Source organism: Selaginella moellendorffii, unplaced genomic scaffold, assembly GCF_000143415.4.
Source record: "Selaginella moellendorffii unplaced genomic scaffold, v1.0 SELMOscaffold_95, whole genome shotgun sequence".
In the NCBI taxonomy this organism is placed as follows: Eukaryota; Viridiplantae; Streptophyta; class Lycopodiopsida; order Selaginellales; family Selaginellaceae; genus Selaginella; species Selaginella moellendorffii.
Window position 1 is genome coordinate 540,392 of NW_003314356.1, and position 23,309 is coordinate 563,700.

Sequence of the window (23,309 nt, forward strand, 5' to 3'; positions counted from 1 at the left end):
TCTTTTGCATTTTCTCTTTGTCGCGACTATCGAATTTTTTATTTCTATTTTTCATTGACAGGAAATAAGTGGCCTGTGGCCATTTTTTTCTTATCATAGTACAAGGCAATGGTGTTGTGTACAACGATATTTATAACATCAGCGTTGATAGCGACATCAGAACTAAAACGTCATTTAAAGACTTTAGAAGTGTGGGTGAAAGTAACAGCACTCGTGGACAGGATCTCATTAATATCAGCCACATGGGACATTCCAGTAGCTCCAGAAAGCACGGCAGCTTTTGCTTTTCTGTTCGAATTTCATAAATTTGGAAGCTTGAAGTTGTTTGAAGCTGATTTTCAGTTTAATGTAGAGTTATTAGTTCCGTGGCAGCTGAATCCTGGGTTTAACAGCTTGTGAGCACCAACCAAGAAGAAGGTGAAACCGAGGTGCCGCTAGGATTGATGGAGTTTAAAAGTACATGTAATATACTCAAGAGATCTACTGGGGAAAAAGGGACAAGCACATGACACCAAAATGTAGCCATTCAGATAAATGCCGAGCGCGCATGCTATAACTGTAGGTAGGTAAACATGTTCTTGCTATTCTTATTACCTAGCTACAGCCGACCGAAATTGTTACAGAAGGTACTTTGCGGGTCTTGGAATTGTCCTCCATGGCCTGGTTCGTTTCTTTGTCGAATGAACCACTGCTATGTAGGATGTTCTTTCTCGCGGGCTTGCCTCTGCGCTTCTTGCGCGTGATTGCAATGGCAATGTCGTTCGGAAAGAGTGTCCTCCACACAAACGCATGGACGAGAGTGAAGACAAACAAAAGGAAGACAACAGTGACCGCCACGAATGAAATTACTGTGGCCAGGCCTTGCGTAAACAAGCCGGGTTCTCTCACTGCGTAGTGAATCGAGGCAATGGCAACAGCCGTGAGAGGGAATGTGTATGCCCACCACGTCAAAGAGAACCTGTAGCACAGCACAGCCGTGTTAGAGCAAAATGATGGAGAGGGCTTTAAAGTAAGTACTTGAAGCCACGAAAGATACTGACGCGAACAACCTGCATGTAAAAGCGGAGCTAGATGTTAGCAACTTGAGACTAAGCTTGAGCTTTTCTACCAGCGAGAAGAGCAAGAAGAGGCCGAGAAAAAAGACGAGCTTGGAAACGTATCCAAAGTCGCTGGTGATCTTTTCCCAGGCAACACTAGCGGTGCTGGGAACTGCGAGAAAGAGGAAGTAGACAGGGTGCATGTCCCGCGTCAGCAGCTCGTTGGTTGGCAAGCGTTGGTAGAGCGTGACGAAGACGACGACATAGTGCGCGATGCCCACGGCCCAGAAGAAGGTTGCGAGCTCCTTCCACTCGACTGTGGCGCCCAGCAGCGACCCCACAAAGTTGCCCACAATGGAGACGTGCGTGGCGGGGTTGGCCACCTTGGACAGCCTCCGCTCCCCTCCGGACAACCATTGGCCATAGATCTTAAGCTCCAGCACCACCAGGGGCGACATGAAGACGAGCCAGGCGGCGGGATGGATTGAGGCGGCGATGGTGGGGGGCACCCCGAGCGTGAGAAACATGCCGCACACCCAGGGAGCAAAGAAGAAGTTGATGCGCACCGGGTGGTAGAACTCACGCCTCACAGCCTCAAAGTAGAAGATGCACTTGCACACATAAGTGAGGGAAATGAGGGTGTAGGCGCACAAGGCGACACACCACAGGACGAAGTTAATGTGGAGGGGGATGTGAAGGAAGCGCATCGAAGGCATGAGGGACAGCTTCTTCCACAAGATGGTCTGGCTGCCTAGACCCAGCACGATACCGAACGAGTTGATGGGGAAGCGGAGCAAAAAGGGCCACGTCTGGTCCGTTGGGAGCAGCAAGTCTTCACTCTCCTGCGCGCACGTTTAAAATTCAGCTCATCACCTTTTACTCCTTGTTAGTGTAAAACTTACCTTGAGAACTTCCAGCTCGGGTCCCTGAAGCGCATCAAGGTATCGACCCGCAGGGACATTTGCCTCGAGTGGTCGTGGTGAGGTGGGATCGCCATTAACAGCAGCAGCGGTGGTGGCGGCGGTGGCGGCGGCAGCAGCAGCGGCACTGGTGTCGCGGTTCCTTGAGTTGAAACTGAGCCTAGACATGGGAGACCTTGTCTGGAACATGGTGTACGTATCCGGAGTGCGCCTCTTCCACGGAGACAGGGGCTCCTCCCGTCGCATTACACCCGAGAAGCTTCTCCTCCATCGGTGCAAATCCGGATTGGGGGTGCTGCCGAGCTGCGAGCTGAAGCGCTGGTAGTTTTTGGACTGTTTGCTGCCGGCCGGTTCGTGCACTTGATCCATGAGACGGGGATCATCGTTAAACGTGTCCTTGGCTTCCAACTCCAAGACACGAAACGAGTCGGAGCGATCGGAGTGAAGCTTCTCCTCAGCCATGACCAAAAACAGGCGAGCCGAGCACACAGATCACATCCAGAGTGGTCTATCATCATCTACTTATAGGCCAGGCACCAAATGCATGGAGTGCCCAAGCCACGGGGAGCTAAAGAGGAAAGGGAAGAGTGCTCCCCATCAACTTTTTGGTGATCGATCGGAGATACTCGTCGATCGATCACTCGAGAGATTCGATGCTCCCATAACAATCACCCAAGAAGCCGTGCTCTGACTGCCTTACCAGATGGTGCGGTTCTCTTCCACATTCATCCATCCATCCATCCATCCACCAAACTAAAAGCTCTTTTGACATCGGAGAGCGACCGAATTTCTTTTCTGAAAAGATTGCTGCTCGATCGAAACGAGAGAGAGAAAGAGAGAGAGAGAGCCATACCGATCCCACGGCCGTGGATGAGCCACGTCAAGCGGTCCTCTCCCAACGGCTAGTGACCCAAGCTTGTTCTAGGTCACGCACAAGTCGAGTGTGGGCGATGGGCTCTGGCGGCTCTGGGAATCATCCGGTAGAGGTGGTGGGTCGCATTCGCGAGCAGCCCGATCCTAAATCCTGTCCGGCCGCTCTGTCGGCGGTGGGGAATGGGTCGTGTGTGCGCGTCAAGACGGATCAGGGCTACCGCGACTTCCTACTCGACGGTGTCTCTTTCTCTGCGCACGAGAAGCTGGCCGCCTTCTACGCCAGGTATGTCGAGTCGAGAGTGGACGATGTGCGCTGCGGTGGCCGCTGCACGATCATGATGTATGGGCCGACGGGCGCGGGAAAGAGTCACACCATGTTTGGGTCGGCCAAGGAACCCGGTGTTGCCTACCTCGCCCTTCATCACGTCATGAGCAAAACCGCTGCTCAGGAGGTTAGCGCCAACGTCCTCGAGATCTACAACGAAGATGTGTACGATCTTCTGGCCGGTGGCAACACTCCGCTCTCAAGCCCTGGCCCAAGATGTGCTAAGTCCATCTCTGGACGGGTAAACTTTGACAAGAATGGCTCTGTTGCCGCCACTCACGCTCTCATGCATGCAGCCCAAGCTGGAGGTGCGGGGCAAGAAAGTCAGGAATGCTACCAGTATCTCGAGCATAGATCCCACCAAGCTTGTCCAGGAAATCGCTAGAGTTGAGAAACGACGTGTTGTGAAGAGCACCAACAGCAATGACAGGAGCTCCCGGAGTCACTGCATGGTGCGTCACTCGCTTTCCCCTTCTTTCCTCCTGCAGAGCTTGAAAGTTGCACCCGTAGGTCGTGCTGAACATCCTTGGTGTGGGCGGAAGGCTGGTGCTCGTGGACATGGCCGGTTCGGAGAACTCCGAGCAAGCTGGATCAGAGGCAAAGATACAGGTATCGCCCGTCTGGTCTTTCATTGAGTGCATACCATTGTCTGTATGTCTGGCAGACCGGAAGAATCAACCAAGGCAACAGTGCTCTCAAGAGAGTTGTGGAGTGTATTGCAAATGGAAACCCGTATATTCCCTACCGGGACAGCAAGCTTACTATGCTCTTACAGGCAAGCGAGTGCTCTAGGAACGATATCGTCTTATATTCCTTTGCTCCAGGACTCATTTGAGGTCGATGGATCGAAGATATTGATGGTTTTGTGCGCCAGTCCAGATCCAAGAGACGTCTACAAAACGATATGCACGCTTGAGTACGGAGCCAAAGCCAAGTGCATTGTTCGGCTTCCAACTTCTCCCCCTAGAGACGGCAGCAGTCAGAATAGCAGCGAGGCTGCCCTACAGGCTCGTCTTGAGTTCAAAGACGAGTGCCTGGAGAGGCTGCGTGCGGACTACGAGCAGAAAGTGAAGGATCACGAGGAGGAGATGGAGAAGCTGGCAGACAGAGAGATGGAGCTTTCCAATCTGAGGACGAATTTGGAGAGGGTGGAAGCGGAGTGGTCTGGGAAGATGGCGGAGTTCAGAAAGGAAATGGGTCGTGCGATGGAGCTCAAGAGCCAGGAATTGCGCACAGCGCTCGAACTTGAGGTGCGAGAGAGGACTCCCGGGCTGGACGTGGGTTCGTCTTCGGAACAAGAACGTTTAACAGAGCTGGAGCGAGTTGTGGAAGATCAGAAGCAAGAAATTGGGCGGTTGCGTCTGAGGGCCGAGACTGCGGAGGCTGAGCTTGTTCGCTTGCAGCAGTCAACGCGCATGGTAGCAAAGTCCCGGGAGAGAGCGGAGGAGGGGCTGTTGTGTCTGGACACGAAGCAGCTGACACAGGTATCCGCAGTCGAGAGCTTGAACTCGTGGGCATCGCACGCCGCTTCTCCAAGGCTGCTGTCGTGTGCCGCTGACAACGGGCCTCCATCTTCGGCACAGACAAACGCTGACTTCAATTTCAGCTGCGCGTTCCAGCAGAAAGCTTCTTCATGTGGTCAAGCAACGTGTCCGGCCAGTCCTACAAGCCCCACAGATTCGGCTTCGCCCAGTGCTGCAGCAGCCAGGAGAGCCCGGATCGAGAACATCTTCCAGCTGTGCGGGGACGGTCGCGAGAGGTGCAAGACGGCCAACTCCCCCAAGCCGCCCAAGCCCCCCGGGAACAAGTCGAGCCGTCCGTTGCGGGCGGTGGAAAATCAAACCGCCGCAGTCAGTCCGCCGCCACCATGCAAGCTGCGCAGGCACGGTGAAAACTTAGCGCCATTCCTCTAAAAGGCTAAGAGGTGCCCTAACCTGCAATGGCTTGTGCGGTGGTGACCGGAGGCAGAGGGTTCCTGGGACGGCACCTGGTGCACAAGCTGCTGGAATCCGGCAAATGGGAGGTGGTGCGGATCATGGATCTGGCGGCTGGCCTGGCGGTGGACGCGGATGAGGAGAAGGCGTTGAGCGCGGCTCTGGAGAGCGGCAGGGCGCAATACGCTGGGGTTGATCTCCGCAATCTCCCCCAGGTGATTCAAGGTTGTATGCCACGAAGCGCTTGCGTGGTTGGTTGACACGCTACGCTCTCCTCCTTTTGACTTGACAGCTCTCGAGCATGCCACCGTTGTCTTTCACATGGCTGCACCCGATTCCTCCATCAGCGACTGGAAGCTGCACCACTCGGTCAATGTGATTGGTAAGTGGCCGGCCATCCATCCAAGCAATCAGATCCCGAGTGTTGGGTGTTGCAAGGCACGCGCAATGTGATTGAGGCGTGCATCGAGCAGGGTGTGCACAAGCTCATCTACACCAGCTCACCCAGCGTTGTGTTTGACTACATCAATGGGGTCAAGGATGCGGATGAGAGCCTGGCGTACCCAGCCAAGGTGCACTCTCTCTCTCTCTTTCACCCTCTCTGGCTTGTGAACTTGAGGAGCTTGTTACCTGCAGCTCATGGATTCGTACTCTGAAACCAAGGCGCAAGCCGAAGCACTTGTCCTGGATGCCAACGGTAGGCATGGGCTGGCCACCTGCGCTATCCGCCCGAGTGGGCTGTTTGGGCCGGGTGACCGGCTGTTTCTACCGTCGATTGTGGCAGCAGCCAGAGCAGGCAAGCTCAAGGTGTGCGCTTCCGGTGTCGATGGCCGAGACTCACGTGTGCCTTGACTGCTTCAGTTTCAGATCGGGAGCGGCGACAACAAGTTCGACTGGACCTATGTTGAGAACGTGGTTCATGCTCACGTGTGTGCCGAGGAGGCATTGGTGGATGCAAGCGGTGTTGCTGCTGGCAAGGTAAGGCCATTGTGTTCCTCCCTTCCCTGGAGGTCAGGTCGCTTGCTCGCAGGCCTACTTCATCACCAACTGCGAGCCGGTCAAGTTCTGGGAGTTTCTGTCCGAGTTCCTGGAGCGATTGGGATACTCGCGGTGCGTGGGGCAAGCGTTGCATCGAGTGTATGAGCTAACTCTGGCTTCCTTGTGCGTTGTTCCATGATGCAGGCCCCAGTACCAGCTGCCAGTCGCCTTGGTTCTGCCCCTGGCCTGCATTGCCGAGTGGGCTTGCAAGCAGCTTGCACCGCTGGGGGTCCCGATGACGCAGTTCACCCCCGCCAGGATACGCTACATGACCTTGTGGCGAACATTCAGCTGCGACCGAGCCGCGAGTCTGCTCAAGTACAAGCCGCTCTACACAGTGGAGGAGGGCATCCAGCGGACGGTGGCGTCGTTCCAGCACCTGCGGGCTTCCCCAGCCGCCGCCGGCGATGGCAAGTCAGCGGCACGTTGGTGGTGGATGGTCCTTGTAGCCGTCGTTTTGCTCGCGGTATTTTTCCAGAGATTCCTCCACGAGGTAGCCTAGACTAAAGAAAGAAACATTTTGGTGCGAAATAGGCGAGATTTAGGTCGTGGTGATGGCGGCACTGGTGCTGGGCGGAGCTGTTGTGAGTCGGACAGAAAGGCTGGTGCCGCTGTCTTGCTACGGTGATGCAAGGCGGCGCCATGAGCGGCGGCGGCGGCGGCAGTGGGATGGCAAGACGCAGCAGCAGCAGCAGCAGCAGCAGGAGGAGGAAGAGAGCAGGGTGAGCATCACGGTGGAGGATCTCGGCAGCAGCGCAAGGGATGCCCTTGTGCGGATGGCACGAAGGGGCGACGAGTGGCGAGCAAGCCTCGTGTCTATGACTTGCTCTGCTGCTGTGGTCGGGCGATCCGCGTCCGCAGCAGACTTGATGGGCTTGGGGGCGCTGTGCCTGCTTCTCGTGGCTCTGGCGACCAAGGCTGTCATGGCCTTGGCGGCCAGGGGAAAGAGGAAGCTAGTGGTGAGGAGAGATCGGAGCTTGGGCGGCAGGGAAGTCGTAGTTGCCGCGCACAACAAGATACAGAGCAGGCCCCTGATCCCTCTCCACGATTCCCCATCCAACCTTGAGAGGCGGCAGCAGCAGCAACGGCGGCCAAGGAAGGAGGAGCTGCCTGCATGGTGGCGCCACGCATCATCACCATCCGCCGGTGATTCGTTTGCTCAAGCCGAGGCCAATGCGCTTGTGCGAGGTAAGGAATATTGTGGAGTGGCACATATGCTCTTGCTTGAGAATCAGGACTTGTGCAGCGGTTGTCAACAAGCGTTTGGGTGGCGTAGACTTCGACGAGGAGGACGCTGTACAGGTAGAAAACACATACACATAGACACACGCGCGCATTTGAGCTCAACTGTTTGGTAAGGCTGGCTGTGTTGTGTGCTTGTGTTCAGCTCAGACAGATTTGCAGACACTCTGGTGCAAGGGTTGATTTTGGCACCGAAAACACTCGTGATTCCTTCTTCCGAGCGGCCGTTGGATTCGTTTTGTCTGCCTGTTCCAGGTAGTAGCTATGTTCGTCTCCACGCTTAGCTTAAAGCTGTGGTTTCCAGGCTAATAAGCTCCGGTGACAGCGAGGTGGAATACGGCGGGGAAAGCATGGTGTCTTTCGTGTGTGGTTTGGCCGCAAATATAGGCTTGGAGCCTGCGAAGGCAGCTTCAATTGTGAATGCTGCTGTTGCTGCACGCACTCGTGCAGGATTTTTGCAGGCGTGGGTAAGTAAGAATTTCTGAGGCCATTGCTGGCACTGAGGGGTTGGTTGCAGGCGAACGTTGCCCAAGAGAGGATGAGCGACGCCATGTCCGACATCAGGCAGCTCGTGTGCATGCACCGGGTTTTCCCTCCCGAGCCTAACTCGGTAAGCGAAGTGTGTGCACGTATGAAGTTTCCAAAAACTCCTTTCTCCACAGCCTCACATGGAGATGGTTGGCCGTGGCCTAGAAGCACACCTTACTCCCCAGGAGCGACTGGAGCTGCTGCAAATCTACTCCAAGCTATCGGCACAAGGGGCTCGTGTGGCAGAGGAAGCTCTGTCACTTCCTTCTTCCTGGATCAGCCTAGGTGACTGACTAATCGATCCCTCTGGTAGGCCGAACCAATCGACAAGAGCCAATCAAGAAAGCTGCATGTCGTGGCACCAAAGTTTTTGTGTTGGACCGTCCTTATCTGGTTTGGTTTCGAGCAATATGAGCGAGCTAGCGAGAGTGCGAGAGAGTTTAAAACGCAGAGTGCCTTGCAAGCCACGACGGGAGACAGGCAGGATAATGATATGTTTAGTTGCAAAACAGGAGCGTACATTGTGCGAAAACACCGCGATCAAAACTCATTCTCTCTAGTTCGCTCTCTCCTGATTCTCTCTCTCTCTCTCTCTCTCTCGGACACGACGGATTCCGTGATTTGCTGCAGTTAGCCGAGAGCTGATTTGGAGGCGGATCTCACGGGCTCGAGAGAGCTCATCAAGGGCGCTGGATGTTCCGATCGCAGGGCATGGGCGAGGCGCAGGCTTAAGGAGACCAGCCATGAGCAGCAGCAGCGGCAGCGGCAATGCAGCTGCAGGCATTGGGCGTTCTACTGGAGGTGCTGCTGCTGCTGGCGGGGACTTGTTTGGGGCAGCTGGATGTGGTGCTCACGCGCCGGCCCCCGCCGGCAAGCTCCCACACCAACGTCTCGTTCCAGTTTGATGTCTTGGATGGGAAAGGGCGCCATCCCTGTGCCACATTACCATGCTCCATTCGCTGCAGGGTGGGTTTCAGGCTGTGCGTTTTCTTGCTCTTGATGGTTTGCTTTCCCTCCCCTTCAGCTGGACCAACTCGCGTCGGAGGATTGCTCGGGCCGCGCGGGAGTGTCTTACAGCAACCTGCGAGACGCCAGGCATACGTTTGAGGTGTCTGTCAACACGTCGACTGGGCTCCGCGCCTCTGCGCACTACTCGTGGATCGTAGGTATATATGGATCTAAGCATCTCTCCTATTGGCTGATCAGATGCGATATGACTTTCACAGACACGATCGCTCCCACAGCCGCCATAGTTCCCAGCCAGACCTTCACCAACGGTTTCAATGTCGCTGTGCGTTTTGTCTTCAGTGAACCCTGCATCGCGCCCAATGGTTTGCAGTTCTCGTGCGCAAGCGAGTCGAGCTGTCCCGTAAGTAGAGAAAGGGTGGTAATCATCTCAAGTGATTTTTGTCCATGGCTTACTCAGCTGGTGGTGCGTGGTCCGGGAGCTCTGCTGCCCTCATCGTTCAAAGTTATTCGTGACAACGTCGAGTACAGCTTGAGCGTCTCCCTCTCCAACTCCACCGCCAAGGGCCGGATCCTGCTGGTCATGGCCAAAGCTCTGTGCTCCGATGCAGCCGGTAACGTGTTCGTCAGGAGCAGCAACTCGGTTGCCATTGTCCGCTTTGGTAGGTGGATGAGCTCATTACGAGTCTGATATCATCTCTTTCAATTTGCAGATCGCGGTGCCGTATTCGTCAATCTGTGGACGCCCGTCGCCGACTCTCTCCTTCTTGTGAACAACGTGGCGAGGACAGTCGAGACCACCAACAGGGTGGAGGATCTCAAAATCTACCTGGATTTTACGGAGCCCGTGCTGAACACAACACAGCAGCTGTCCGCGTTGCTGCGCCCCAACCTTGGGGTGCTTGAGCCTACCAGACGAAAGAGTCGAGGCAACCGAAGGTTTGCTTTCTTGGTGGGTGAATACAATACTAGACCATTTATGAATGACTCATGCTTTCTTTGCAGCTCACGAACATATCGACTACGAGTGCTGTCATCACCGTGGAGCTGCAGTCGAGCCTTGTTATCAGCAGAGCTGGCTCCCGTGTGCAGCCCGTAGCCCCAGCCAGCTTCTTGTTTGGTGCGGACGTAACTGATCATGACGTTGTTGTCAAGGTGCTCACAAGAATTGTGTCGTTTCAGATCAAGTGAGGCCTCAAGCTCTCGTTAGCACGCTATGGACGTCGCCAGCTAAAACGAGGAACCGTCTGTTTCCAGTGCTGATCCGGTTCTCGGAGCCGGTCTTTCAGTTTACATCCGCAGCTGTGTCTACAGAAGGCGGAAGAGTTTCCAGGTACAAAGATCAATGAGGTCTCGAGGTTTGATGTGATTTTCTTGTGTTAGTTTCAAGGAGTTGTCTGAGGCGACATATTTCCTGGAGGTTACAATTACTCGGGAAGATGATGTTGTCTCAGTTTTTGTTCCAGAGAATGCTACAACTGACGTTGCTGGGAACACAAACTTGGCATCCAACTTGTTGCGAGTGAGGCATTGTACGATGTTTGCACGCTGCGTCTTGAAAGGCCATGACTAAAGATTGTTTCCGTCCGGTGAGCAGACACTGTACCTCCCATATCCGGCGCACTCTATTCCTTGATTTCTGCTGGCTTGCTCGCAACAGCGGTGTTCTCTGCAGCCCTCTCCATCTCATGTGCAAGCTTAGCAGCAGCCGGAGCTCTAACCAGCAGCACCGTCAGTGCTATTGTCACAGATCCTTCACGAAATCTGCTGGTAAGAGCATAAAAAGTGCATCTATCTGTCGCCTAAAAGGTGATTCGATTCCCAGGGAATGGTCGGTCACCTCCAGGTATTTGCTCTGTCCGAGAGACTGACCGTTAGGAGCGTGCCGCGTGAGTATTCTGAGAGCGTGAGGGGACTACGATGGCTCATTCCACACGTCAAAGTCCCATGGGAGAAGGACCGACCGGTGTCTGATGCGTTTGATATCGACTCGCAGCCCGCTCCATCTTTGGTCGAGACAAGGTGGCGGAAGCTGCACGCTGCCATGCCATTGCATGGACGAAAGCTTGGCTCAAATTCGTCTACTTTCGGACCTCCTCTACGAGCTGCCGAATACCAGAGCTATTTTGAGGTTTCGTGGAATAATCCAATGGCACCTTTTTTGACTGCTGCTTGCAGAAACCGCAAACTACTTCTTCTCTTCAAGACTTGCTGAGGCGCAAGTACACGGGGTAAGCCATCTTCATTTTCAACATTTGCTTCATTCCGAGTGGGCTATGAAGGTGGCACGATTTTGAGAGGAATGTGTTTTGGTTGGCGGTGGCTGGACTGGCTCTCACACTTGTTCACCTGGCTACGTTGACGTTTCTGAGATGGCGAACCAAGACATCGGTGCGGGGAGCCCTCACGGTTCCTAGATTCGAGCTCTTCTTGGCCCTGCTTTCCTTGCCTTGCATCACGCAAGCTTGTGCATTCGTTATATCGGGTACGTGGTTCATGAAAAATGCTGTACCACGAATTTACTTAATTGTGGGTCGCAGGAGGCAGCGTTGCTGGGATTGTGGTGGGCGTGATACTTCTGGGATTGCCTGCCGCGTTCATGCTGTGCGTCTCTCTCTTCCTGGCCGTAGGGGTGGGCAATGCGGCATTTGTACAGTACCAAGAGGTGAGTTTAGTGGGGAGGAAGCAGGTCTCCTGTCATGAAGCAGTGTTAGCGTCCGTGGTTGGCAAGCGGACTTTTGGGAGGTGGGTGCGCAAGGCGGGGCTGTCGTCTACGTTTCTGCCCAGGTATGGGTTGCTGTTTGAAGACCGTAAAGGTCCTCCCAAAGTGGTGGTGGTGGATGCGGAGCAAGAGGCGACGGCATGGGTTGACAGTGGCTCCAACGGCATTGGAAGGATGAAAGGGATCAACTGGGAGGGCGAGCAGGCGGAGCACGCCGCTAAATGGAGCAGGAGATGGTCTGTGGGAGCAGCCAGGACGGCTTACATCGTTGTGGACATGCTCCGCCGGGCAGCCCTGGGGATCCTTTTTGGCGCGTACCCGGCTGCAATTGGTGGTGGAACAAGCCAGGTTCTGAGTGCGCTGCTCATCACCGCGTCCCAGCTGCTCTACTTGATGCTGCTCAAGCCTTTGATTCGGCGGGGCGTCCACGCGGTGGAGGCGGTGTCGCTGGCGTGTGAAGCGGGAGTCTTCGCGACTGCTCTTGCGCTGTCATGGCATCGGTATGGCAAGGCTAGTGCATTTGTCATGCTGGCCTTTCTGCTCGTCACCTTCATAGCGCAGCTTGTGAATGAGTGGTATGCACTCATGGGACTGCTGCTCCGCCTGCCATCCGCGGAGCAGCCGTCGCTCAGCCTGGGGCTCAAGATGCTGCTGCGGGGCCTGCTGCTGCCGTTTGTCCCCCGTTCAAAGTGGTCCAAGTTCGTCACCCCGCACGCGAACAGGCAGCCGGCGACTGGCCTCGCCCCGGTGGTGCACTTCACTAGTCCGTCACCAGACTTCCAACAAGCACGGTCCATACGGCCGGATCAGGCCGGAGTGGAGGTTCCGGCACCGGATCCACAGCTGCCGCGGTCGCCAGCGGGAGGAAACAAGAAACAGACGTGGAATGAGTGGGTGAGATCGCTGTCCTTGTCGTCGTCGGCGCGGCCGCAGGAGGAGACACTCAAGGTGTTGCGGGAGCTCGCCAGAGCCAGCTTCCCGGGAGGAGATGAAGTGCGGGGCAAGCAAAAGATTGGCTGTGGGAGCAGTGCGGAGGAAACCACGTCGTCGTCGTCGTCGGGCGGTGCTGTTGCCCAGGAGAGATGAATCCTCAGAAAAAACGCGAAATGAAAAGTTTTAGCTAGGGTTTAACTAGGTCTGGCTTTGATGCTGCGCATGATGCAAAGGCACCTGTGTACGCCTGCAGCGATTCCGGCCCCGACACGCGGCGCCGCCTGCCTCGGTCTCTCATCCGCCCCTGCATCCGTCCGCATCTTCTCCTCTTCCACTCCCCCACGAGCAAGAGCACAGGCGCTGAGGGCCGTGTCCGATATGGCGTTTGAGCGGATCAAAGTCGACAATCCGATCGTGGAAATGGATGGTTCGATTTCGCACTTACCAGCTGCGTTGCCTGACCTCGCATTCCTGCTTTTCGACAGGTGATGAGATGGCCAGGGTGATCTGGAGCATGATCAAAGAAAAGGTACATGGATAGCACACAGCAGCGGCAAAGAGCAATCATTCCCTTCTTTTCTTGCAGCTTGTTGTGCCGTTTGTGGATGTGGATATCAAATACTACGATCTTGGCATTCTCAACCGAGATGCCACCGATGACAAAGTGACTGCTGAAAGTGCGCAGGCTACCCTCAGGTACGTAGGATTTTTGCTGCTCTATAGAGTTTCGATCGGCACGATATTGACTCGTCACAGGTACAACGTGGCCGTCAAGTGTGCAACCATCACTCCTGGTTTGTTTTTCCGTTTGCTTGCAACCCAGCCTCAGGCTTTCATTGTTGTCGCGCTGCAGATGAGACTCGGGTCAAAGAGTTTGGGCTTAAGAGAATGTGGAAAAGTCCCAACGGAACCATCAGGAACATCTTGAATGGTAGGTAGATGAGCTCAATGCATTCTATCTCTCATCTCCGCTTCAGGTACCGTGTTTCGGGAGCCTATCCTTTGCAAAAATATTCCGAGACTTGTGCCAGGTGATTGATTTACTAAAATGTAAGCTTGGGGCCGAAGCAGTCTTTTGCAGGATGGCAAAAGCCAATTTGCATTGGCAGGCATGCTTTTGGGGATCAGTACCGAGCAACAGACATGGTGATTCAAGGTCCTGGAAAGCTTAACCTGGTATACGGTATGTCATCGAGTGTCATTTGTGGTATATACCCACATATGTCTTTTAACAGTCCCTGACAATGGAAAGCCGGTGGAACTGGAAGTATATAACTTCAAGGGCGCGGGTGGCGTGGGACTGTCCATGTTTAACACAGACGAGGTCCTTATGCCCGTACTGTTTCCGGAGCAATGCCTGACATCTTTGTAAACGTCGTCTTGAAGTCGATTGCAGCTTTTGCGAAGTCGTCGATGATGATGGCCTATGACAAGAAATGGCCTCTATACTTGAGCACAAAGAACACAATCTTGAAGAAGTACGACGGCAGGTATGACTCTAATGTTCTCAAAGTAAACGTCCACCTTGTAATGGTTGATCTCTTCGCCTCCAAGGTTCAAGGATATCTTCCAGGATGTATATGAAGCCGACTGGAAATCAAAGTTTGAGGAAGCCGGAATCTGGTAAGCATACAGCCTATTGACTATATGTCCATGGACAATGCTGGCGCAGGTATGAGCACCGGCTTATTGATGATATGGTCGCGTACGCTCTGAAGAGTGAAGGTGGTTATGTATGGGCCTGCAAAAATTACGACGGCGATGTTCAGAGCGATTTTCTTGCTCAAGGTACGCCTCGGTGTACAACGTTGTCTCTCATTTATTTCGAGTACCCCCAGGTTTTGGTTCACTGGGTCTCATGACTTCAATTCTGGTAAGTCGAGGCAATTGGACGGCCTGTTTAATATGTGTTTGATGTAGAGATGTCCCGATGGGAAGACCATCGAAGCTGAAGCTGCTCATGGCACAGTGACACGGCACTTCAGGGTGCATCAGAAGGGAGGAGAAACTAGTACGAACAGTATAGCATCCATTTTTGCATGGAGCCGGGGACTTGGCCACAGGTAAGACGTCAGGCTTGTCTCTCGCTTTGGCTTTAGACCGTGAGTGCAGGGCTAAACTGGATGGTAACTTAAAACTACAAGAATTTGCTGAGAAGCTGGAAGCGGCTTGTGTTGGGACTGTCGAAGCTGGCAAGATGACTAAAGATCTTGCGATACTTCTCCATGGCCCGAAGTAAGTTGGCAACAACTTTCTTTGTTTGCTCACGTTCTCTGTTCTTGTAACAGGGCTCCTCGGAACATGTATCTTAGCACCGAAGACTTTTTAGATTCGGTCGCAGGCGATCTCAAGCGGCGGCTGTCCCCTGCTACTTCCAAACTGTAACCAGACTTACTTTGTGCGCTCAGTCATTTATATTCATTCCATTTGATAACAGGGAGGAGCCGCTTCTTCAAGGCCGCTGAGAATCAAAGTACAATAACTTGCTTCTCCGCAAGAAAAGTTTGTACAGAACGGAAATAAAGACTGCGCTTCTACACAAGCCTCTTTCACTTAACGTCTTCTTCATCAAATGCACCCAGGGCCTTCATGTCCTCCAGAAAAGCGGAATAGGAGTCGTCGATGCTTTGAGGCTTGACAGCTAGAACGGGAGGCCTCGGTGTTATGGCTGGGGCAGCAGCGTGAGTTACAGACGGCTTAGGCTTTGCTTTCGGTGCTGTTTCTCTTCTAACTCTCACAGACGCTGGCACCTGTCAAGGGAGTCGCAAAATGAAATAAATAGGTAACTTTCGAAGTTACGTACCATGGCAGTGAGGCCCGGAGTGTGCTGTGCTAGGGGTCGCTTTGTCGCTGTTGGGGCCGCAGACTTGACATAGAATGGCTTATTGGTGGTGGTGGTCTTAGGGGGGGCTTCTTGTGCTGTTGCTCTTGGTGCTACAGCTGCTGGAGGAACACTGCCGTAGGCCATGCCAACGTGAGGAAGACCTGGCGGTGGTGGAAACGTGAAATGTGGCTGTGATATACCAGCTGGTGGTGCAACCATTCCAGGAGGGGCCAGCGGCAACCTTGGAGGAACAGGGGGCGGAGGTCTCATTGCTGGTGGTGGTGGTGGTGGTGGTGGTGGGAGTGGTGTCATTTGCATCGGCGTTACTAAGGGTGGCCGGACCACAGCAGATGACGTTGAGGCAGCTTTTTCTCGTTCAGAGTCGGAGTCGTCATCGTCATCGTCGTCGTCATTATCATCGTCTCCAGAGTCTTGAGGTGGTGTATCTGCCAACTACATGCCAACAAAGGGTCAACACTATGACAAGAAGCACGCTATACGAACCTCTGCTCTCGCATCGTTCCCTGCTGAGGTAGAGGGCTCCCCGGGAGGTGGAATATACGTCATAGTCGAAGGCTTGGGTGGCAAGCGAGGAGCAGGAGGCGGCGGAGGAACGGGCACAGAGAGCGGGTCCAACTCACTCACTTCCCTGCTCACAGGCAAAGGTGGCGGAGGAGGCGGCGGCGGGAGAGGCACAGCTACATTCAGCTCGGGCGCTGAAATCACATGGACACCAACATTAGGGACTTGAGAGCTGATATTGAGCGATCGCGACATGTACCTGATCCTGTGAATGGTCTGTACATTGGCGGCTTCCCAGGTGGTGGAACTCCAGCGGGATTTAGCGTCGTATGGTCATACGCAGAGTCCTGGAACTTGTTGTAAGCACAAGTACAATGGAGTGCGGGACCGTGTCACCTGAGGTGTGTATGGCTTGTCGTCGTCTTCTTCGCCTGGAGCTTTTGCTCGAGGAGCAGGCAAGTGGCTGTCATCCAATAGACCTGTCAGATGGTTTGGCACAAAGGCATAAAATCTCTAGCAACAAACAGCTTACCTGAACATAACCGGATCTTCTCCTTTTTCTTTCATCTTGTCCACGTACTCCTGGTTGCACCCAGCGTTTTATGATTGGTACCCACAACCTGGGAGGTTTCAAGAGCATACCTTTCTCTTCTTGAGAACGAGGTTGAGAGTGTCCTCGAGCTGCCGCTTCTTGTGCCGCCTCGTCTTGTCCAGAGCTCCATCTGCTTCTGTATCTAAAACGTTTGCCGCGCACTGTTTGTCAGTGTTGGCCTAGAAATGCATGCGCGCTTACTCTGGGTGTCGAGCTTCTTGATCTGGTCCTTGAGAGCCTCCGGGTCCTTTTTGAGAATGCCCACCTCCCTCACCTTCTTCCTCTCCTTTTTGTTCTGCAAACATGGAATTGAGCGACAGGAAGAGCAAGAGCAAGCGCAACTCACTCGTTTCAACTCCTTCTTGCGCAGCTCCTTGCGGTATGCGTCCGTGGGATTCATCGCCTTGCCGCCCTTGCTCTTCATGGCTCCAGCCCTTGTGCCCTAGAAAATGATAGCCTAGGGCAGACTATTATTTACAGTTGCGCAAACAAAACAATACGAGCCTAGAATCTGGTGGAGGATGGGATCCGGGTCATTCCCGAGGGCACAAATCCCCGCTTCTTCCTCAGGTAGAGCACCGGCGAGAACACCGCCAGCAACCCCAGCATGATTCCCTGCGACCAAACAAGCGTGATGGGATGACACTCGAAAACAAATTGGGCCACCCACCTCGAAGCCGACAACGCTGAGCCTGTCCTCGGGAACGGACGGCACGCAGCTCCTGTAAATGTGGAAGATGTTGCTGCTGCTGCTGTCTTGCTGCCTCGCGCTTGCCGCCTTGCGGGGGGCTCCCTCCTCGTCTTGTCGGGTGACGCTCACGCACTTGTACGGCATGTAGTAGCCCGTGGCGGAGCAGTGGTAGACGTCATCGTTTTCCTGCCATGGCGCCCGTGGGGCATCAGGCGCAAGCAAGAGATGGTGAAACAGTCCCTGGAAAACCTTTTGAGCGAGGGCGCAGGGCACGCAGCGCTGGGACGCGATGCATTCGAAGCTGGAATTCCCCTGTTGCTCCGATATCACCAGAGGCGAGGATGACGACGATGCCGTGCTGGAGATACGAGCACACATGAATCCATCCATCCATCCATCCACAGGCCGAGGGAAGCTTACCATTGATGCGCAACCACGAGCAAGAGGCCAAGTGCCAGCCACCGCTGCGCCATTGCGCAACCTAACCCTAAAGTCGGGCACCACTCCATGGCGGAGGCGAGCATTGCGCGCGTGCTGCGCAGCGGGGCCGCCGATGGCGAGCACGCGGCTGCCGTGATGGTGATCAACGCCGTCGATACAACAGCCGGGTTGGGCATCTTCAGGCATTTTGTGGAATCGCTGGTTGCCAACCTTGCGTCTGGAGCGGCACAAGCGAAGTAAGTGTTTGCTTCGTCTCTCTTGTTTGACGCGCTCGCTTGCAAGCCGCAGAGGATTGGTGTTGGTGGCATCGTCTTCTAGTCCGCAAACTTACTCCTCCGTGCTGAGAAATGTGTCATCGTCCTGGTAAGAACATTGTTCTTGCGCTGAATTCTTTGTGACTCGAGACTTCTGCAAAGCTTTCAGGTTCTGGACTGTTTTTCGGATCCCCTGGGGTGGGAAAGGCTGATCTCGCCAAACACAACTAGTCTGGAGGAGATGGAAGCTATCGACGTGAGGAAGCTCAGCTCTCTTTTCTCAAAAATTCACGAGGCTGGCAAAGGTAGTCCCCCCTTCTTTCTTTTGTCCTGCTTTAGCGATCAAGCGTGTGTGTTTGCCAGTGTTCGCCGATAAGCAACCTAAAGGAAGATTTGCTGTCGCGATTGACTCGGTACCAGTTGTCCTTCTATCTCTGCTTTCTGATCATTGATTGTCTCCTTTGTATATCGCAAAACCAGCTGACCTTTTTTATGCGGCACCACTCTTTGGCCGCAGTCTCGAGCTTTATTTGCCAGCTTCGGGCTCTCGGTACGACTTTGTAAGTTTGTATGCCTTCTAACAGGGGCGATAAATGTGCAGATAGCGTGTCTGCAATCCTGTGGTTCACGGATGGTGGTCTGCATCAGGCCAGGGTCTTGGACGCACTGGAGTATAATGCAACAGCCACCGCTTTTGTGGAGCCGCAGTTGGATTTTCTTGACACGAGAGGCGCCGGAAGGCTACGAATCCGGCACAAGCGAAGAAACGGGCGGGTCTCAGAAAAGGTGCGTGCTCTGGCTATTCAATTTTGTGTGTGACAAGTCGAAAACGTTTCTTCAGGTGGATGAGTTCAGGGTGGAGGTTGGGAGGTTCAACTTCTTCCCCGTGGAGCTTGGCACCAAAGTAGACAATGTTGATGCGATTCACAAGGTAGTAGAGCTCTCATTTTTTTCGGAGGCACATGGTTTTGTGTGGCATGTTCAGGTTCAGTTTAGACTGCACCTGTCAGACAAGGAAGTGGAAGACAGATCCAGAGTGAGACTTCCCTTCGAACACCAAGGTAGGAGACTTCATGCCTCTTCCAAGGAGCTTAGCCATCCGTTCTGTGTTTCAGGGGACGGACAGGAGGTGCGAATATATGACGGTCGCCAGTCAGAAGCTGGAGTCGAAACAAAATCTTCCAGCGGCAGCATTCACTACCTGCGGGATTCCGACGACGAAATGCCAGATTCCGACGAAGACCCCGATGATGACTTGGACATCTGAGCAGGAACTCTGGCTACTCAACCATTATACAACGAGTTTAAACTTTACACGCAGACTTGCGGATTTTCAAGCGAACACATTTCACCTGAGAAATGGTGTGGAAGAACGTCTTCTCAAGCACTTCGTCTGGAATTCCGGATCCAAACATGGACTGAGCAACGAACTAGAGTCCAGGGAGGTGGGAGATGAGCGTGACGATGACTTTGGCGTTGGTCTTCCCCACGCTCATCTGCCAGTGGATGAGACCCTCATGCCTTCGCCCTTGGTGATCACTCTGGCATACAGCCGGCTGTCCGAGGTGATGATAGCGGCGTGGGCGCCGCCTTCTTCGACGTAGACAAGCTCCGAAGCTCGGGGATGGGTGTGCGGAACGATGATCCCACCCAGTGCGAAGTCGAGCCTGCCAATGGACAGGCCCAGCCCCGGGAAGAGTTGGACTGTTCCGAAGGTGGCACCAGCTCGGTCCACGTTGGTGGAAGACTTCATCTATTGCGGCCTCGTCAATTCTTCCAAATTCGACGGTGGGCGTTGATATTCAAGTCCATGGTGAGATTAGCGATGCAGAAGTCCTGGAGGGGGGTCCGGGTCGGACGAAACAGCCGAGCCGACAAAGAAAGCGAACAACACCAGAGTGCAGGAGAGTCATACATACAATTATCTCTTTGGTAAGGAGTCATGTCAATCAATCACACCGACACGGTCCCAGTAGGTGACTTATCACTAGGGGAGAGGAAAAACTTTGCTTACAGCTTGTTACTTGTAGTATCCGATTTCCGGATCGGCTGGAACCGGAGACTTTACCTCTAGTCTCGACAAAACTTCTGGAGCTCCTGTTGGATCTCTTACAACCTGGGGCAAAAACGGCATCGTTTCAAACAAGTGAAACAAGAGCTACTCACCAGCACTTCTTCGTCCAAGTACGAGATAAGCAACAGCCTCTCGTAACTCAAGCCTCCACCTGATCAGATAAAACTTCCTAGTCAGGCTCACAGATGTACTTTAGGTGGTTTACCAAGTGGAAGCTTGAGGCCGCCAGAGACGCTATCCTTGACAGACTCCGGAAGCCTATGAGCGGCAGCTACAAACTGGTCGTAAATTCCTTGAACTTGGGTTGGAATGCTGCCTTCCTTGACAAGCGGAGGAGCTATAACACCATCCACGTACTGTTCTTTAAGCCGCAATGGCCCTTGAGCTGAAATATTTGTTGTCAATATGAAGCTCGTCTCAATCTGCACCTCATCAAACGAAATGAGAGAGAAAGCAAAATAAAGTTGGCAATTGAGACCAGCAAAACTTACCGAGTTCAAGAATTTGAGATTGAGAGTAGCTCTCGCCATTCCGTCCATTACTCGTAGCGTGACTCCTTCGATAGACAGCAATGCGGGGAACGTTCTACACATTACACAAGACACTGAAGTACTTTTTCCAACTTGCCTTTAGGACACAATGTACGTTATCAAAACCTTGGATGCCATGAACCGAGCTCCCGCCCACTCGAGATTCCAAAGGCCCTCGAGAAGAGGTGACCTGGGGACAGAACCAAACTTGTCTTTGTTAGCCGCATCATGCGTCCCGCTTACGTCGTTGGACGTGGAGTTGGATTCAAGCGCTCCACAGCGAGCAGCTTCTCACATATGTCGAGGACCGCAGCATCGTTGCTCGCGTTTAGGCCTCCCGCATCTTTCACCTAGTAGCAGCAAGGAGCAAACAAGAAAAATCGAAACTGAGGATAATGCATGGACTCACGGCGAAAAGTAGAGCCTCTTTTGCTGCGACGCGCTCCATTTCTTTTGCAAACAGAGCCGTGGATGGATTGGCGGCCCTGGTGACGAGACGGCGGCGCAGGCGCCTGGGAGCGGGAATCGCCGAGATTGTCGAGACCGCGAGCCGGAATTGGGCTCCAGGGATTGGAAAAGCTGGAGCCGGAGCCGCAGGCGCCCCTCCAACTCTGATACTCGCCATAGCAACACAAAGTAAATTAGGGCTTTAGTGCTCTGTTTTAGGGCTTTTCATTTGTTCTCCCGATCCACAAGATTATCGCCAGGCACAGTGGCACAACAGCGAATGCGGCGTCGCGAATGACTGCCTCGCTACCTTTGGATAGCACACCGATTCGCGACCAGTCGCCACTATACCTGTGAAGCGACCATGTCAATGACAATACATGTACATAACAAACGCACCCGGCGTCAAGGAATCCCAGCGCGAACACTCCCACCGAGAGCTGCACGACCAGAGGAGGTGGGCTCTTGATCGCATTCGAGACAAGCGCCCTGCGACGGCGGGATTTGCTACGAGTAGGACGACCGCCTGGAAATGGCGCCATCGTGACAAGAGACAGCTCCATGACGAAGAAAGCAACCCTATCTTTAAAAAATACAGTCGTGGAGGGAAGATTTACACGCGCTGCTGCAATGTAATGCAATGCAATGCTGGTGGAGGAAGAGATCACCGCCTCATTTTGCATTGGTTGGAGCGGAATGTTTTGGACGACACAACTTGGAGAATGAGCTTCTCGAACCTCTTAGCTCCCGGGCCGGGACGAAGGACGGACGAATCGCCCACCGTCAGGCAAGGGTCCTCGCCACTGTCGGACGATCCCAAACACCAGCCTCCGGGCACAAAGCGGCCGGGAACGCGTCTCAGGAGCTCCTTGTCGATCTTGTCCAGCACCGGATCCTCTCGCGCGAATTTCCTCGCGAACGGGGCGCCGCTGCTGGTCATGTTCTTGAAGAGCTTGGACGTGAGCGTGAGCGGGTGCTGCTTCGGGGGGTTGTCCCACGCGATGTAGTGCAAGTCGTGGTTGACGGTGGTGTTTCGAAACTCCCGCGAGTTGCAGATGACCGTGTGGAAGTATCCCTCGGGTGAGGATATAAAGTTGGTGTAGTACATGAGCAGTGTCCTGGGAAGATTGTCCCATCCCATGACGGTATAGTCCACAAACGCTCGGGACAATCCCACCCACGCCGACCCTGACCAGAAAATCACACAAACAAACGTTGAGAATCCTGAAACCTCTCTTGCTTTGCTCTTGTGTAGATACCTGTGAAGAGTTTGAATGCGGTAGGAAGAGACCTCCTCTGGGTGGCCCAAAAAACATCGCTCTTTTTGTTGAGGTACAATCCGGGATCAACAATGAGTGGCTTCGCCCTCTGGAACCTGGAACCCCAGCCGCCAGGCCATGTCAGCCAGCATATAGAGGCAACAAAAAGCAAAACGTACTCTTTCCACCCGATGTCGCTGGTGTGGTCTATAAAGTTGAGATCCTTGGGCAAGTATGACAAGACATGAAGCAAATCTGGAGAAACCAAAGCCTGGTTGTCAATAAGCATAGGAATCTTTCAAGCCACGTACCGTCCTGGGTAACGAGGGGGTAATCCGAGGCGCTGAGGTTGATAAACCAGTCCCAGTCGGGGCTCTGGCGAAGAAGGATGGCGGCGGCATGGAGCGTGCAGGACACCATGGTCGGGCCTCGGTAAGTCACCAGGTTGGCCTTGCCAATCACATGCACGTTCTTGACGTCGCCGAAAGTTGGATCCATCTTGACATATCGCGCCAGCTCCACTCGCTCCCGGGGCGGCGCCTCCAGGTCCAGGTGCAGCACGTACTGGTTGCGCGGGTGGTAGAGCGCCTGCAGAACTCTCCGCATGCGGTTGCCATCGCCTTTGGTTCCCGAGATCAAGTAGGCCAGGCGCGGAGGTGGCGGGAAGTCGGACGCAGGCAGCTGGCGGATGGGGTCGCTGCCGGATTGCTGGGCGCGCTGTGGCTGCTGCTGCTCCACGAACAAGTTGAGGTGGGAGAGATTGGCTCGCCCAAAGTTGATGGAGGTGGCCAGGAACAAGGCGATGGAGACCAAGGTGCTGGCCACCAGTGGCAGCAGCCACTTCCTCTCCACAGCCGCCACCATCGGAGGGGTTGCCTTCTTCATGTCCGGGGCCCTCGCCAAAAGCTCACATGATCCTGCCTAGTAACCCGGATTAGAATTGGAGAGAGGATTTGCCTGCTTGCCGCGGGAGAGAGACTAGGAGATCCAAGCAAGATCTGGCTCCAGCTCCACTTCGAAACCCTGATCGAAGCCTAAATTCTTGCACTAACCGCCAAATGCAGCATGGACGGACGCATCACGGATCAAGGACGCGCACGCAGACCACCCCGAGACAAAGCAAAGAATCCGGCGCCTTGCATTTGTTGCCCCCCTCT

General features: G+C 54.1%; 11 protein-coding genes across 14 annotated transcripts; 6 read left to right on the forward strand and 5 right to left on the reverse strand.

The window, feature by feature from the left end:
• Positions 1–563: 563 nt before the first annotated feature.
• Positions 564–2,340, reverse strand: LOC9650036 (guard cell S-type anion channel SLAC1). The gene is made up of 4 exons (XM_024662982.1): positions 1,940–2,340; positions 1,109–1,879; positions 1,018–1,049; positions 564–958 (listed from the first exon to the last, which is right to left on the reverse strand). The coding sequence occupies exons 1-4, from the start codon at positions 2,324–2,326 to the stop codon at positions 595–597; spliced, it is 1,554 nt and encodes a 517-aa protein (XP_024518750.1). The 5' UTR covers positions 2,327–2,340; the 3' UTR covers positions 564–594.
• Positions 2,341–2,901: 561 nt separating this feature from the next.
• On the forward strand, positions 2,902–5,113 carry LOC9650037 (kinesin-like protein KIN-10A). The gene is made up of 5 exons (XM_024662981.1): positions 2,902–3,396; positions 3,452–3,607; positions 3,666–3,764; positions 3,820–3,930; positions 3,980–5,113. Exons 1-5 carry the CDS (start codon positions 2,908–2,910, stop codon positions 5,066–5,068), a joined length of 1,944 nt encoding a protein of 647 aa, XP_024518749.1. The 5' UTR covers positions 2,902–2,907; the 3' UTR covers positions 5,069–5,113.
• On the forward strand, positions 4,999–6,658 carry LOC9630326 (3beta-hydroxysteroid-dehydrogenase/decarboxylase). Its single transcript, XM_002989177.2, has 7 exons — positions 4,999–5,314; positions 5,382–5,471; positions 5,528–5,661; positions 5,726–5,896; positions 5,951–6,067; positions 6,120–6,199; positions 6,272–6,658. Exons 1-7 carry the CDS (start codon positions 5,095–5,097, stop codon positions 6,627–6,629), a joined length of 1,170 nt encoding a protein of 389 aa, XP_002989223.1. The 5' UTR covers positions 4,999–5,094; the 3' UTR covers positions 6,630–6,658.
• Positions 6,659–6,665: 7 nt separating this feature from the next.
• On the forward strand, positions 6,666–8,456 carry LOC112341962. Its single transcript, XM_024662987.1, has 6 exons — positions 6,666–7,315; positions 7,374–7,429; positions 7,515–7,624; positions 7,674–7,836; positions 7,887–7,979; positions 8,032–8,456. Exons 1-6 carry the CDS (start codon positions 6,682–6,684, stop codon positions 8,188–8,190), a joined length of 1,215 nt encoding a protein of 404 aa, XP_024518755.1. The 5' UTR covers positions 6,666–6,681; the 3' UTR covers positions 8,191–8,456.
• Positions 8,457–8,516: 60 nt separating this feature from the next.
• On the forward strand, positions 8,517–12,719 carry LOC9630327. Of its 2 annotated transcripts, none has more exons than XM_002989178.2 (13): positions 8,517–8,863; positions 8,922–9,063; positions 9,124–9,266; positions 9,324–9,525; positions 9,577–9,815; positions 9,869–9,983; positions 10,046–10,196; positions 10,247–10,395; positions 10,461–10,633; positions 10,689–10,994; positions 11,042–11,094; positions 11,146–11,348; positions 11,404–12,719. In XM_002989178.2, the coding sequence occupies exons 1-13, from the start codon at positions 8,666–8,668 to the stop codon at positions 12,669–12,671; spliced, it is 3,342 nt and encodes a 1,113-aa protein (XP_002989224.2). In that variant the 5' UTR covers positions 8,517–8,665; the 3' UTR covers positions 12,672–12,719. The 2 variants fall into 2 exon arrangements, with proteins under 2 accessions (XP_002989224.2, XP_024518746.1); XM_024662978.1 differs by having other exon boundaries at positions 9,324–9,477.
• On the forward strand, positions 12,663–15,060 carry LOC9630328 (isocitrate dehydrogenase [NADP]). 2 transcript variants are annotated; one of them, XM_002989179.2, is made up of 16 exons: positions 12,664–12,945; positions 13,004–13,047; positions 13,105–13,214; positions 13,275–13,312; positions 13,372–13,449; positions 13,496–13,549; positions 13,600–13,701; positions 13,754–13,842; positions 13,905–14,008; positions 14,073–14,141; positions 14,191–14,306; positions 14,357–14,391; positions 14,439–14,581; positions 14,631–14,753; positions 14,807–14,899; positions 14,956–15,060. In XM_002989179.2, exons 1-16 carry the CDS (start codon positions 12,732–12,734, stop codon positions 14,981–14,983), a joined length of 1,440 nt encoding a protein of 479 aa, XP_002989225.2. In that variant the 5' UTR covers positions 12,664–12,731; the 3' UTR covers positions 14,984–15,060. The 2 variants fall into 2 exon arrangements, with proteins under 2 accessions (XP_024518751.1, XP_002989225.2); XM_024662983.1 differs by having other exon boundaries at positions 12,663–12,945; positions 13,105–13,312.
• Positions 14,910–16,975, reverse strand: LOC9630329 (WW domain-binding protein 11). Its single transcript, XM_024662985.1, has 9 exons — positions 16,803–16,975; positions 16,658–16,751; positions 16,507–16,598; positions 16,397–16,446; positions 16,261–16,327; positions 16,124–16,211; positions 15,847–16,058; positions 15,322–15,795; positions 14,910–15,268 (listed from the first exon to the last, which is right to left on the reverse strand). The coding sequence occupies exons 1-9, from the start codon at positions 16,878–16,880 to the stop codon at positions 15,068–15,070; spliced, it is 1,356 nt and encodes a 451-aa protein (XP_024518753.1). The 5' UTR covers positions 16,881–16,975; the 3' UTR covers positions 14,910–15,067.
• A 581-nt stretch (positions 16,976–17,556) lies between these two features.
• Positions 17,557–19,832, forward strand: LOC9650038 (elongator complex protein 5). 2 transcript variants are annotated; one of them, XM_024662989.1, is made up of 9 exons: positions 17,557–17,824; positions 17,877–17,951; positions 18,005–18,147; positions 18,206–18,255; positions 18,323–18,392; positions 18,444–18,628; positions 18,684–18,773; positions 18,828–18,903; positions 18,958–19,832. In XM_024662989.1, the coding sequence occupies exons 1-9, from the start codon at positions 17,655–17,657 to the stop codon at positions 19,107–19,109; spliced, it is 1,011 nt and encodes a 336-aa protein (XP_024518757.1). In that variant the 5' UTR covers positions 17,557–17,654; the 3' UTR covers positions 19,110–19,832. The 2 variants fall into 2 exon arrangements, with proteins under 2 accessions (XP_024518757.1, XP_024518756.1); XM_024662988.1 differs by having other exon boundaries at positions 18,684–18,903.
• Positions 19,124–19,805, reverse strand: LOC112341965 (rhicadhesin receptor-like). The gene is made up of 2 exons (XM_024662996.1): positions 19,646–19,805; positions 19,124–19,559 (listed from the first exon to the last, which is right to left on the reverse strand). Exons 1-2 carry the CDS (start codon positions 19,784–19,786, stop codon positions 19,335–19,337), a joined length of 366 nt encoding a protein of 121 aa, XP_024518764.1. The 5' UTR covers positions 19,787–19,805; the 3' UTR covers positions 19,124–19,334.
• Positions 19,805–21,462, reverse strand: LOC9630330 (probable plastid-lipid-associated protein 13, chloroplastic). Its single transcript, XM_024662990.1, has 8 exons — positions 21,293–21,462; positions 20,856–21,244; positions 20,690–20,796; positions 20,562–20,636; positions 20,408–20,501; positions 20,122–20,338; positions 20,009–20,067; positions 19,805–19,958 (listed from the first exon to the last, which is right to left on the reverse strand). The coding sequence occupies exons 2-8, from the start codon at positions 21,069–21,071 to the stop codon at positions 19,863–19,865; spliced, it is 864 nt and encodes a 287-aa protein (XP_024518758.1). The 5' UTR covers positions 21,072–21,244; positions 21,293–21,462; the 3' UTR covers positions 19,805–19,862.
• LOC112341961 (beta-glucuronosyltransferase GlcAT14A-like) lies at positions 21,456–23,064 on the reverse strand. The gene is made up of 4 exons (XM_024662986.1): positions 22,464–23,064; positions 22,332–22,407; positions 22,153–22,268; positions 21,456–22,081 (listed from the first exon to the last, which is right to left on the reverse strand). The coding sequence occupies exons 1-4, from the start codon at positions 23,035–23,037 to the stop codon at positions 21,558–21,560; spliced, it is 1,290 nt and encodes a 429-aa protein (XP_024518754.1). The 5' UTR covers positions 23,038–23,064; the 3' UTR covers positions 21,456–21,557.
• Between the last annotated feature and the right edge of the window lie 245 nt (positions 23,065–23,309).